The sequence below is a fragment of the Camelina sativa genome, chromosome 9 (genome assembly GCF_000633955.1).
Source record: "Camelina sativa cultivar DH55 chromosome 9, Cs, whole genome shotgun sequence".
Lineage (NCBI taxonomy): Eukaryota > Viridiplantae > Streptophyta > Magnoliopsida > Brassicales > Brassicaceae > Camelina > Camelina sativa.
In genome coordinates, this window is record NC_025693.1 from 13,543,489 (window position 1) to 13,557,075 (window position 13,587).

Sequence of the window (13,587 nt, forward strand, 5' to 3'; positions counted from 1 at the left end):
AAGACACACTCCTCCATCGATCCATAGCCGCGTCCGCGGGTCACATCAGTTGGTATCAGAGCTCTAAAAGCTCCTGACTTCAAAGGTTGTGTCTTTCTAACCCACAAACTCATCTCTTTGGTCAAAGTTTGGATCTTGAGCTTTGTGTTAGCCTTGCTAGCTTTTTATTGTCTCGCTTGTGTAGTTTGTTCTTTTGGTTTAAATTGGTGTTGAGTTGTGTTGTTAGTTTCGTTTTTGTCTTTGTTTTAGGATGTTAGTTTTGTCTTGTGTTCTAGATTGTTAGATTCCATCTCGTTTTTAGTTTCTTGTTCGTTCTTGTAGCTCTTGTGTTCTTGCTGTTCTTGTTTTTATTCTTGAGTGTTCTTAGTTGTTCTTTTTCTTCTTGTTTTGTTCTTGAGTGTTCTTAGTTGCCTTGTCTAGATCTTTTAAAGGCTGTGTTGCTTTTTGTTTTGTTGTTTTAGGGTGCTAGATTCGTTTGTGCTTTGCTTTAGTTGTGTTTTGGTGTTTTTAACCTTGTCGCTTGGTAAATATAAAGGTGAAAGACATTTGGTTTCTACCACTTGCTTTTTCCTCTTTAAATTCTAGCCAAGTCTTTTGAAATTCAAAAGTTGGTCAAATCCGCGTTTGAATCCTTGTGTGGCCTAGGATTAGTTTCTTTTTGTATGGTGAGAGCTTAGCCACCTCTAAAGTGCTATTGGTCAAGACCACAAAAATGTGGACGTGGATAGCTCCCTATGCACCTTGTGGTCCATGGGTGAGTTGTCACCTTGGCTTTTAGTAACTTACTTTTGCTTTTTCTTTTGGCTTTAGTAGATAACTTTGTTTGTCTTGCATAATATTCCTTTCGTTTGCATCATCTTGTTAGTTTGTTCCATTTCGTCATTTGGTTTAATTTGTTGCATTTGTGGCATTGTTCTTCAATTATCTAGGTTGATAGCTTGTATTTGCATCATTGTTCATCCTTGTTTGCATCTAGATCGAATTTTGCTAGAGTTTTGTTTAGGATTTGTGTTTTTCCTTTAGTCATAAAGCATTTCTTGTCTTTTTGTGCTTTTTCTTTTCCTTTTTGCTTTCTCTTTTGCTTTTGTTTGGTCTTAGGTTTGAGGTTTCGTGAGCTGTCCTCAATCATTGCTTGGTGAGATAAATATCTCCTTGTGGTCCATTTGAATTTAAAGATACTCACGAATATTCTTTTGTTTTGACGAGGTANATTTTTGAATTTCTTCTAGATCCCTCTATGACCGTTAGATTGGTCTTTGTTTTACTTTAATTTTGCTTTTTGCTTTTGGCCATGTGTATGGTTTAGATCATGGCCACGTCCCTAGGGTTTTTAGAGTCTCCTTATGTAAGCCTCACTATATAAAGGTATCAACACTCATTGTAAAAATCAGACTTGAAAGAAATAGAAATTTTCACAAAGAGAGATTCTTTGTTCTTGTCTCACCTCTCTCCTTAGCCTAAGTCCGGGACTTGGCTCTTGAGAAACCCTAAGAGATTCACAAACCGGGTTTGTAATCTCTTAGTTGACCGTATCAAGAGGAGAGCCAACCCTCTTGTGTCGTCGCATCAAACCACCTCTATTCCATCGCCCATCTCTTTCGTCCCACCGTCCCAACCTCGAGTTCTCTTCCGCCAGCTCTCGAGTCTATCATCGATTCCACTTCGCCAGCCTCGAGTTCTTTACCATCAGTCCTCGAGACTTCCCAGTACCATCTCGCATCATTTCCACCTCCGTTTCCCACCGAGTCCTGCCATTAGCCGTATCCGTTCAGCCGCGTCCGTACGTTCCGAGAAGGCTTCACGACCGCTTTCACAAACCGTTCGTTGGAACCTCCTCAACTCTCGTTTCTGTCGTTTGAATCCTCTCTGGATTCGAACCCTTGAAGCTTGGCCGAAGAAAGTCCCACCGATTCTGACTTGACCGAAGACACACTCCTCCATCGATCCATAGCCGCGTCCGCGGGTCACATCATCCTCGGTCAGCTTCCCCTGAAGGAAGACGTTCTTGACGTCCATTTGACATAGCTCCCAAGAAAGATTAGTGGCCAAGGACAAGACTACACAGACTGTGTGAAGCTTGGCCACTGGAGCAAAGGTGTCCGTATAGTCGAGTCCATAGGTTTGAGTAAAGCCGCGTGCCACCAAGCGAGCTTTGTAACGCTCAACTTCTCCTGTGCTAAGATATTTAATAGTGAAAACCCACTTGGAGCTCACACCCTTCTTGCCTTTAGGGAGATCAGCCTCGTCCCACGTCCGACTCCGTATCATAGCCTTTGTTTCATCGTCCACCGCATCAAGCCATTCCTTATGTTCCTTAGCTTCCTCATAGGTTTGAGGAACAAAGTGCTCATCGAGCTTACCGAGGAAGGCAGCATGATCCGAGGAGATAAGGTCAAGCGAACACACGGCCTGAATCGGGTGAGCAACCGCCTGATTGTTGTAGTATACCCTCTTATCTTTCCATGTAGACGGATGAGACCTAATACGGGTGCTTCACCTGGGTAATAGTTGAGTAGTAGGCTGGTCTAATTGATCAGGAGAGTCTTCCCTATCCCCGCTACTTGTTAAGTCGTCTTGTGGAGCGGTTGTAGGTTCTATAGGAGCTACCGGTGATGTTTGTACTATGGGCGCAGGAACTTGAGCCGAAGGTGAACTTTCAGTCGGTTCTTCATCGGGTTGATTTGGTGAAGATGGTGAGGGGTCGACCCGTGTAGTATCCTGCTCGCCAAGAGAATTCGGCTTGGTGATTCCCAAATGGTCAAGGAGGAACCTTAAGTTGGCTGCACGGTCAGAGTGGGGCTGAGATAAGTCTTTTAAACCGTCCCAATCTTTCTTGTCGTAATAACCTTGTTGTTCAAGGAACTTCACATCTCTTGAGACCAGTGTACGGCCGGTGATTGGATCATAGCATTTGTACCCNCTCCGCCAGCTCTCGAGTCTATCATCGATTCCACTTCGCCAGCCTCAAGTTCTTTACCATCAGTCCTCGAGACTTCCCAGTACCATCTCGCGTCGTTTCCACCTCCGTTTCCCACCGAGTCCTGCCATTAGCCGTATCCGCTCAGCCGCGTCCGTACGTTCTGAGAAGGCTTCACGACCGTCTTCACAAACCGTTCGTTGGAACCTCCTCAACTCTCGTTTCTGTCGTTTGAATCCTCTCTGGATTCGAACCCTTGATGCTTGGCCGAGGAAAGTCCCACCGATTCTGACTTGACCGAAGATACACTCCTCCATCGATCCATAACCGCGTCCGCAGGTCACATCAGCTTGGTATCAGAGCTTCAAACGCTCCTACAAGGTTGTGTCGATCTAAAACTCTTCTCTTTTGTATAAAGCTTGAATCTTTAGGTTGTTAGTTCGTTTGTTTTCTCGGTTGTTAGTTTTCCTTTTCGTTTCTAGCTTGTTTTTGTTCGCTCTAGTTTGTTCTTGCTGTTCTTGTTTTGTTCTTGTGTGTTCTTAGTTTGTTTGTCTAGATCTTTTAAAGGCTGTGTTGCTTTTTGTTTTGCTGTTATAGGGTGCTAGATTCGTTTGTGCTTTGCTTTAGTTGTGTTTTGGTGTTTTTAACCTTGTCGCTTGGTAAATATAAAGGTGAAAGACATTTGGTTTCTACCACTTGTTTTTTTCCTCTTTAATTTCTAGCCAAGTCTTTTGAAATTCAAACTGGTCAAAACCGTGTTGAATTTTCTTGTGTGGTCTAGGACTAGTTGCTTTTGTGTGTAGAGAGATTAGCCACCTCTAAAGTGCTTTTGGTCAAGACCACAACAAATGTGGACGTGGATAGCCTTCCTTTGAACCTTGTGGTCCATGGGAGAGTTGTCTTCTTGGCTTTTAGTAACTTGCTTTTACTTTTGCTTTTGGCTTTAGTAGATAGAGTTGCATCATTTTTGTTTAGTTGTTTCGTTGCATCATTTTGGTTTAATTTGTTGCATGTGTGGCATTGTTCATCATTTATCTAGGATGTTTGCATCTTTGTTCATCTTTGTTTTGCATTTAATTTGAAAATTGCTAGAGTTTGTTTAGGAATTGAGTTCTTGTTTATTTTGGTCATAAAGCAGTTTTTGTCTTTTAGTGTTTTGCTTTTGCTTTTACTTTTTGCTTTTGTTTAGTCTTAGGTTTGAATTGTCGTGAGCTGTCCTCAATCATTGCTTGGTGAGATAAATATCTCCTTGTGGTCCATTTGAATTTAAAGATACTCACGAATATTCTTTTGTTTTGACGAGGTACACCACTTGCTCAGCCAGCACATCACGTACGGACCAAGACGCGTCAACAACCGAGGATCAACCTTCGGTCGTGTAGCCGCGTCAGCAAATCTTCAACAAACCACCATTGGTCGTTCGTCCTACTGTCGTGCCACTGTACCGCCGACGACTTCCGACAGCCGTCCGTACCATCAAACGCACCTCGTTCCAAAGCCGTTTCCAAAACCGCGAACAATATGCCACACTTGATCGTACACTGATCAAGCATGGAGTTTGATGGAGACGAATCTGATATGGAATCGTGGTGTGATGAAGAACTTGGCCTGGAACCGGAGCAAGAGGCCACCAGCGATGAATATTGGTCCGAAGAGGACTATGGCGAGGAGTTAGATCAAGGAGAGCTCGAACGTGGACCGCCAGACTGTTATTGGCCGTCCTTGTCACGAGCTACCCTCGTTGAAGAACCAAGGGCGGGTCTATATGAAGACTCCGATAGTGATGACTGGGTTGCATACACTAAGAAGCCGAGGCACCGATCCGTAAGAAGAAAGGAGCCTATTCCCAAGCCACCCAGCACAGCAGACGCACTGATCTCACTCCAACACACGCTTCGAGACCTCAACGATAGACTCGACCGGATTGAATCAACGACAATTGGTCAACGGGTCGAGAGAAGCTCGAGTGATCACCGAGGTCGTAACCGAGGCATCCCTACCTGGTCTCCAAGTGCTCCCACGCGAAGACAGACCCCACGGCACGAATACTATGAACCATTGTCTACACCGGCCTCGCGATCAAGGCGTCAATCGGCCTATGTGGAGCAGCCGAGCAGGACGTATGCGCGCTCATCTCAATACCGTGCACCAGTTCCTATGCCGGCCCCACGAACAAGTCATAACTCGACCCCTGCCGAGAGGTCAAGGACTTATGCGCCTCTAGTGCAGTTCCGCGAGCCGCCAGCACGGTACAAGGAACCGTTCCAAGAAGAAGGCAGCGCTGCAACCATATCAAGGAGTCATGTGCCGCCAGTTCAGCACCGTGAACTGCCCACACTGTGCAAGGAACCGGCCAAAGGAGGAGTTCGAGCAGAGGACAAGCCAAATTTGGTAGCGCCAAGAACGAGCATCGAACATCACGCAGACCAAGACCGACTTGACGCTCAGTCACCACCTTCGGGGAAAGACGTGGAGCAAGAGTCCTCTTTCGGGAAGCGTGATAAGTCGCTGGGCGAGGCCAAAGAAGAGTCAGGACGTGTGTTCAACGCCATAACCGACGAGTGCTTGATAATGGAGAGTTTCAAGCAAGCTGAGCCACCGAAGATGGCCACTGAAAGGTCTGTCCATCCAGTGATATTATTGACTACTACAAGTAGTACGCTCCAGCTGGGAGTCGCCAAGACCGAGCCATCTCTCTCCACTTTTAGCGCCAAGACCTTTACCGCACAAGGTCATATGGCGATGCATTTGATCAACTTTGGTGCGGACCAAAACTATGTGTGGCATCCTGGAGAGCGTCTACAACCTACCGCGGCCTACGAAGGGATCAAAACACCATTCACCGCTAGCCTTATCAGGGGAGTCCTATCCTTTACCCTTAAGGCTCTACTATTTTCCTTTGATCCCGGTAATAAACCGCGAATGAACTTGTGATGCTACTGATTTGGGTCTTCTTATGTTGAATCAGGTGAAAAGCAAAGTTTTGAGGTCAAAACTTCTAGAAGAGGGAGGGAATGATGTGATCACGGGTTCGACCCCCTGACCAAGACGCCCGAGACGTCCCGGACGGCTCCGAGACGCATGACCGAGAAGCATCGGACACGGACAGAACGCCTATCTCGAACGCGGCCAAGGCACCGGCGACCCTCCCAGGAGCCTCAACGCGACCAAGGGAGCTCCAGCAAGGCGACCAAACGAAGAATCAACTTGGAGGAGCAAAACATTTCACCTCTTGAGTACTTCAAGGCCAAGCTTCAACCTACGGACAAAGGACCCGAGGTTAGCATCACCACTTAGGCACATTGAGCCGCGACCAGCTTTGGGAAGCTTGAATTGAGTGTCTTCACCATCACGCCAGTGTGAAGACATCCCTAAGCCATTAGAAGGAGCTGTACTCTTTTTCCTACTTTGGGTTTGTCCCAATGGGTTTACCAAAGAGGTTTTAACGAGGCAGCAAACTCTAGTGCATCTCCACTTTGATCCCACTTGGCTCATGACTTGGAAACACTTATTGACATGCTTAGGAGCCAAGGAAGTGAAGATCCTATCCACGTTCAGCCAATGACGTGGCCACCCTATCCCCTTCCCTTCTTTTCTTTTGAATTTCTTCTAGATCCCTCTATGACCGTTAGATTGGTCTTTGCTTTGCTTTATCTTTGCTTTTGCTTTTTGGCCATGTGTATGGTTTAGATCATGGCCACGTCCCTAGGGTTTTTAGAGTCTCCTTATGTAAGCCTCACTATATAAAGGCATCAACCCTCATTGTAAAAATCAGACTTGAAAGAAATAGAAATTTTCACAAAGAGAGATTCTTTGTTCTTGTCTCACCTCTCTCCTTAGCCTAAGTCCGGGACTTGGCTCTTGAGAAACCCTAAGAGATTCACAAACCGGGTTTGTAATCTCTTAGTTGACCGTATCAAGAGGAGAGCCAACCCTCTTGTGTCGTCGCATCAAACCACCTCTATTCCATCGCCCATCTCTTTCGTCCCACCGTCCCAACCTCGAGTTCTCTTCCGCCAGCTCTCGAGTCTATCATCGATTCCACTTCGCCAGCCTCGAGTTCTTTACCATCAGTCCTCGAGACTTCCCAGTACCATCTCGCATCATTTCCACCTCCGTTTCCCACCGAGTCCTGCCATTAGCCGTATCCGTTCAGCCGCGTCCGTACGTTCCGAGAAGGCTTCACGACCGCTTTCACAAACCGTTCGTTGGAACCTCCTCAACTCTCGTTTCTGTCGTTTGAATCCTCTCTGGATTCGAACCCTTGAAGCTTGGCCGAAGAAAGTCCCACCGATTCTGACTTGACCGAAGACACACTCCTCCATCGATCCATAGCCGCGTCCGCGGGTCACATCATCCTCGGTCAGCTTCCCCTGAAGGAAGACGTTCTTGACGTCCATTTGACATAGCTCCCAAGAAAGATTAGTGGCCAAGGACAAGACTACACAGACTGTGTGAAGCTTGGCCACTGGAGCAAAGGTGTCCGTATAGTCGAGTCCATAGGTTTGAGTAAAGCCGCGTGCCACCAAGCGAGCTTTGTAACGCTCAACTTCTCCTGTGCTAAGATATTTAATAGTGAAAACCCACTTGGAGCTCACACCCTTCTTGCCTTTAGGGAGATCAGCCTCGTCCCACGTCCGACTCCGTATCATAGCCTTTGTTTCATCGTCCACCGCATCAAGCCATTCCTTATGTTCCTTAGCTTCCTCATAGGTTTGAGGAACAAAGTGCTCATCGAGCTTACCGAGGAAGGCAGCATGATCCGAGGAGATAAGGTCAAGCGAACACACGGCCTGAATCGGGTGAGCAACCGCCTGATTGTTGTAGTATACCCTCTTATCTTTCCATGTAGACGGATGAGACCTAATACGGGTGCTTCACCTGGGTAATAGTTGAGTAGTAGGCTGGTCTAATTGATCAGGAGAGTCTTCCCTATCCCCGCTACTTGTTAAGTCGTCTTGTGGAGCGGTTGTAGGTTCTATAGGAGCTACCGGTGATGTTTGTACTATGGGCGCAGGAACTTGAGCCGAAGGTGAACTTTCAGTCGGTTCTTCATCGGGTTGATTTGGTGAAGATGGTGAGGGGTCGACCCGTGTAGTATCCTGCTCGCCAAGAGAATTCGGCTTGGTGATTCCCAAATGGTCAAGGAGGAACCTTAAGTTGGCTGCACGGTCAGAGTGGGGCTGAGATAAGTCTTTTAAACCGTCCCAATCTTTCTTGTCGTAATAACCTTGTTGTTCAAGGAACTTCACATCTCTTGAGACCAGTGTACGGCCGGTGATTGGATCATAGCATTTGTACCCCTTTTGACTTGTTGAGTAGCCGATGAACATGCTTCTAGTGCTTTTGGCCTCAAGTTTATTCCTTTGCTCTCCCGGTACTAGAACAAAACAAACACACCCAAACACACGTAAGTGATCAAGAGAAGGTTTAATTTTGTTTAGTACCTCATAAGGTGATATGTCATTCAAGACTTTTGTTGGTGTTCGATTGATCAAGTAACACGCCGTCATGACCGCATCTCCCCAAAACCTCTTAGGCACATTCGAATGAAACATCATCGATCGAGCCACCTCCATTAAATGCCGATTTTTCCTTTCGGCCACTCCATTTTGTTGGGGTGTGTATGGGCAACTAGTTTGTTGAAGGATTCCATGCTTAGCTAGGTGCTCTTTAAGTTTGTGGCTTGTATATTCACCTCCATTATCCGATCTTAGTACCTTTATTTTAGCATTGAATTGATTAGTAACATAATTCTGAAAATTCACAAAGGCATCATATACTCTATCTTTAGAGGGTAACAAAGTAAGCCAAGTATATTTGGATTTCTCATCAATAAAAGTCACAAAATACTTGTTATTATCCCTAGATAGGCAAGGAGATGTCCACACATCAGAATGAACTAAATCAAAACAATGTTCATAAATAATACTTGATTTAGGGAAAATATACTTGCAATGTTTACCAAGGATACAAGACTCACAAGTCGAGTTATCAAAAGAGATATTAGGCAACATTAATTCAAATGCACGAGAGTGAGGGTGGCCTAATCTAGCATGCCAAACATCACTTAAACTACTATTGAGACTTGAAATAAAAGAAAACGATTTAGAAGGACTTGAAGTTTTCTCTAGGACATAGAGATCTCCTCTAGCATCTCCTTCTCCGAGGACCTTTCCACTTTCAATATCCTGAAAATGCACACTGTTAGGCCCAAAAATAGCATAACAATTCAAATCNTCAAGACGCCCGAGACGTCCCGGACGGCTTTGAGACGCATGACCGAGAAGCATCGGACATGGACAGAACGCCTATCTCGAACGCGGCCATGGCACCGGCGACCCTCCCAGGAGCCTCAACGCGACCAAGGGAGCTCCAACAAGGCGACCAAAGAAGAATCAACTTGGAGGAACAAGACAAAGTCACCTCTTGAGTATTTCAAGGCCGAGCTTCAACCTACGCACAAAGGACCCAAGTTTAGCATCACCACTTAGGCACATTGAGCCGCGACCAGCTTTGGGAAGCTTGAATTGAGTGTCTTCACCATCACGCCAGTGTGAAGACATCCCTAAGCCATTAGAAGGAGCTGTACTCTTTTTCCTACTTTGGGTTTGTCCCAATGGGTTTACCAAAGAGGTTTTAACGAGGCAGCAAACTCTAGTGCATCTCCACTTTGATCCCACTTGGCTCATGACTTGGAAACACTTATTGACATGCTTAGGAGCCAAGGAAGTGAAGATCCTATCCACGTTCAGCCAATGACGTGGCCACCCTATCCCCTTCCCTTCTTTTCTTTTGAATTTCTTCTAGATCCCTCTATGACCGTTAGATTGGTCTTTGCTTTGCTTTATCTTTGCTTTTGCTTTTTGGCCATGTGTATGGTTTAGATCATGGCCACGTCCCTAGGGTTTTTAGAGTCTCCTTATGTAAGCCTCACTATATAAAGGCATCAACCCTCATTGTAAAAATCAGACTTGAAAGAAATAGAAATTTTCACAAAGAGAGATTCTTTGTTCTTGTCTCACCTCTCTCCTTAGCCTAAGTCCGGGACTTGGCTCTTGAGAAACCCTAAGAGATTCACAAACCGGGTTTGTAATCTCTTAGTTGACCGTATCAAGAGGAGAGCCAACCCTCTTGTGTCGTCGCATCAAACCACCTCTATTCCATCGCCCATCTCTTTCGTCCCACCGTCCCAACCTCGAGTTCTCTTCCGCCAGCTCTCGAGTCTATCATCGATTCCACTTCGCCAGCCTCGAGTTCTTTACCATCAGTCCTCGAGACTTCCCAGTACCATCTCGCATCATTTCCACCTCCGTTTCCCACCGAGTCCTGCCATTAGCCGTATCCGTTCAGCCGCGTCCGTACGTTCCGAGAAGGCTTCACGACCGCTTTCACAAACCGTTCGTTGGAACCTCCTCAACTCTCGTTTCTGTCGTTTGAATCCTCTCTGGATTCGAACCCTTGAAGCTTGGCCGAAGAAAGTCCCACCGATTCTGACTTGACCGAAGACACACTCCTCCATCGATCCATAGCCGCGTCCGCGGGTCACATCATCCTCGGTCAGCTTCCCCTGAAGGAAGACGTTCTTGACGTCCATTTGACATAGCTCCCAAGAAAGATTAGTGGCCAAGGACAAGACTACACAGACTGTGTGAAGCTTGGCCACTGGAGCAAAGGTGTCCGTATAGTCGAGTCCATAGGTTTGAGTAAAGCCGCGTGCCACCAAGCGAGCTTTGTAACGCTCAACTTCTCCTGTGCTAAGATATTTAATAGTGAAAACCCACTTGGAGCTCACACCCTTCTTGCCTTTAGGGAGATCAGCCTCGTCCCACGTCCGACTCCGTATCATAGCCTTTGTTTCATCGTCCACCGCATCAAGCCATTCCTTATGTTCCTTAGCTTCCTCATAGGTTTGAGGAACAAAGTGCTCATCGAGCTTACCGAGGAAGGCAGCATGATCCGAGGAGATAAGGTCAAGCGAACACACGGCCTGAATCGGGTGAGCAACCGCCTGATTGTTGTAGTATACCCTCTTATCTTTCCATGTAGACGGATGAGACCTAATACGGGTGCTTCACCTGGGTAATAGTTGAGTAGTAGGCTGGTCTAATTGATCAGGAGAGTCTTCCCTATCCCCGCTACTTGTTAAGTCGTCTTGTGGAGCGGTTGTAGGTTCTATAGGAGCTACCGGTGATGTTTGTACTATGGGCGCAGGAACTTGAGCCGAAGGTGAACTTTCAGTCGGTTCTTCATCGGGTTGATTTGGTGAAGATGGTGAGGGGTCGACCCGTGTAGTATCCTGCTCGCCAAGAGAATTCGGCTTGGTGATTCCCAAATGGTCAAGGAGGAACCTTAAGTTGGCTGCACGGTCAGAGTGGGGCTGAGATAAGTCTTTTAAACCGTCCCAATCTTTCTTGTCGTAATAACCTTGTTGTTCAAGGAACTTCACATCTCTTGAGACCAGTGTACGGCCGGTGATTGGATCATAGCATTTGTACCCCTTTTGACTTGTTGAGTAGCCGATGAACATGCTTCTAGTGCTTTTGGCCTCAAGTTTATTCCTTTGCTCTCCCGGTACTAGAACAAAACAAACACACCCAAACACACGTAAGTGATCAAGAGAAGGTTTAATTTTGTTTAGTACCTCATAAGGTGATATGTCATTCAAGACTTTTGTTGGTGTTCGATTGATCAAGTAACACGCCGTCATGACCGCATCTCCCCAAAACCTCTTAGGCACATTCGAATGAAACATCATCGATCGAGCCACCTCCATTAAATGCCGATTTTTCCTTTCGGCCACTCCATTTTGTTGGGGTGTGTATGGGCAACTGGTCTGTTGAAGGATTCCATGCTTAGCTAGGTGCTCTTTAAGTTTGTGGCTTGTATATTCACCTCCATTATCCGATCTTAGTACCTTTATTTTAGCATTGAATTGATTAGTAACATAATTCTGAAAATTCACAAAGGCATCATATACTCTATCTTTAGAGGGTAACAAAGTAAGCCAAGTATATTTGGATTTCTCATCAATAAAAGTCACAAAATACTTGTTATTATCCCTAGATAGGCAAGGAGATGTCCACACATCAGAATGAACTAAATCAAAACAATGTTCATAAATAATACTTGATTTAGGGAAAATATACTTGCAATGTTTACCAAGGATACAAGACTCACAAGTCGAGTTATCAAAAGAGATATTAGGCAACATTAATTCAAATGCACGAGAGTGAGGGTGGCCTAATCTAGCATGCCAAACATCACTTAAACTACTATTGAGACTTGAAATAAAAGAAAACGATTTAGAAGGACTTGAAGTTTTCTCTAGGACATAGAGATCTCCTCTAGCATCTCCTTCTCCGAGGACCTTTCCACTTTCAATATCCTGAAAATGCACACTGTTAGGCCCAAAAATAGCATAACAATTCAAATCTGTAGTCGCTTTCTTCACCGATAATAGATTAGAGGTAAAGGAAGGCATAAAGAAGGCTTTAGAGCTCTTGTCAAATAGTTTTAGTTCTCCTATCCCTTTAACCTGTACTGGGTCCCCATTAGCAATAATAACATTACCTAGAGCCGGTTTTATGTTGTGTATGAGACTAGGGTTACTAATCATATGGTGAGAAGCACCCGAGTCAACAACAAGTGATGTACTAGGTTTTGAAGCAAAGAAAGTGGTACCGGAGTCCTTTAGTGCGGCCCGACTTGATGAGGGCCTCTAGGTCTGACTTTCTCACCAGGTCTCCAAGGGAAGCCGCCATGGCCGTGGCTGCTGTGTCTCCTTGGTTCGCTGCTCCGGTGCCTTGGCCGCTTGGTCCTCCTAGTAATAGGTTAACCTTGAACTTCGCCGGCTTGAGATGTGGGTGAAGAATCCAGCATTTGTCCCTCAAATGGCCCCTTTTCATACAATGGTCGCACACCATTGTTTTCCGGTCCTCATGCTTGTACACTCCCTTGTTAGTCGTAGCCAAGTCCTCCTTTCCGCTAAACAAGCCTAGCGACCCTTGCTCCTTTTGAACTTGGGAACATACATCCTCAAGGGTCGGAAGCTTATCACCATGGAGAATGTGCTTGATAAGATCGTTGAACGCTGGATTCAGAGTGAGAAGAAGACCAAAGACCTTATCTTGTTCCTTTCTTTCATTGAGGATGGCCGGATCAATTGTGCTTGGCCGGAGCATCTCTAGTTCGGCCCAAAGAGACCTAAACTTGCCGAAGTGGTTTGTGAACTCCAAGTCTTCTTGGTGAAGACAGTTGATAGCCTTCTTGACTTCAAACACCCTGGTCAAGTTAGTCATGTTCCCATACACGTTCGCGAGTGTCTCCCATAGCTCCTTGGCCGTTTCGCAGTAAGAGTAGGCTTCAAGGATTGGTGCATCAAGCAAACTGGAGAATGGCAAGCACGGTCTGATCCTCTTGGAACCATTTGATTTCTTTCTCGAGTTCAGCCTCCTTGTCTTCTTCCTTTTCTTCTTTACCGTCGTTCTTGGTGGCTTTCTTGGGAAGCTGGTCCGTTTCAACATGGATCCATAGTCCGCGGCCACTCAACGCGGTCTTTGTGGTCCTTTTCCACAACAAATAGTTGGCCCCCTTTAAGACCACCGGAGTAAAAATCGGTTTGGTAGTGTCCATGAGCAATATTTGAGAGAAAAGAGCTAAGAATGTCG

The 13,587-nt window shown here is 45.9% G+C and overlaps 1 protein-coding gene across 1 annotated transcript; it reads left to right on the forward strand.

Annotated features, from left to right (window-relative positions):
• Window positions 1,119–5,851, forward strand: LOC104715247 (serine/arginine repetitive matrix protein 1-like). Its single transcript, XM_010432668.2, has 2 exons — window positions 1,119–1,206; window positions 4,221–5,851. The coding sequence occupies exon 2, from the start codon at window positions 4,469–4,471 to the stop codon at window positions 5,849–5,851; it is 1,383 nt and encodes a 460-aa protein (XP_010430970.1). The 5' UTR covers window positions 1,119–1,206; window positions 4,221–4,468.

Excerpts from the sequence above, each read along its gene's own strand:
- LOC104715247 (XM_010432668.2), top strand. The coding sequence starts at position 4,469 with ATGGAGTTTGATGGAGACGAATCTGATATGGAATCGTGGTGTGATGAA.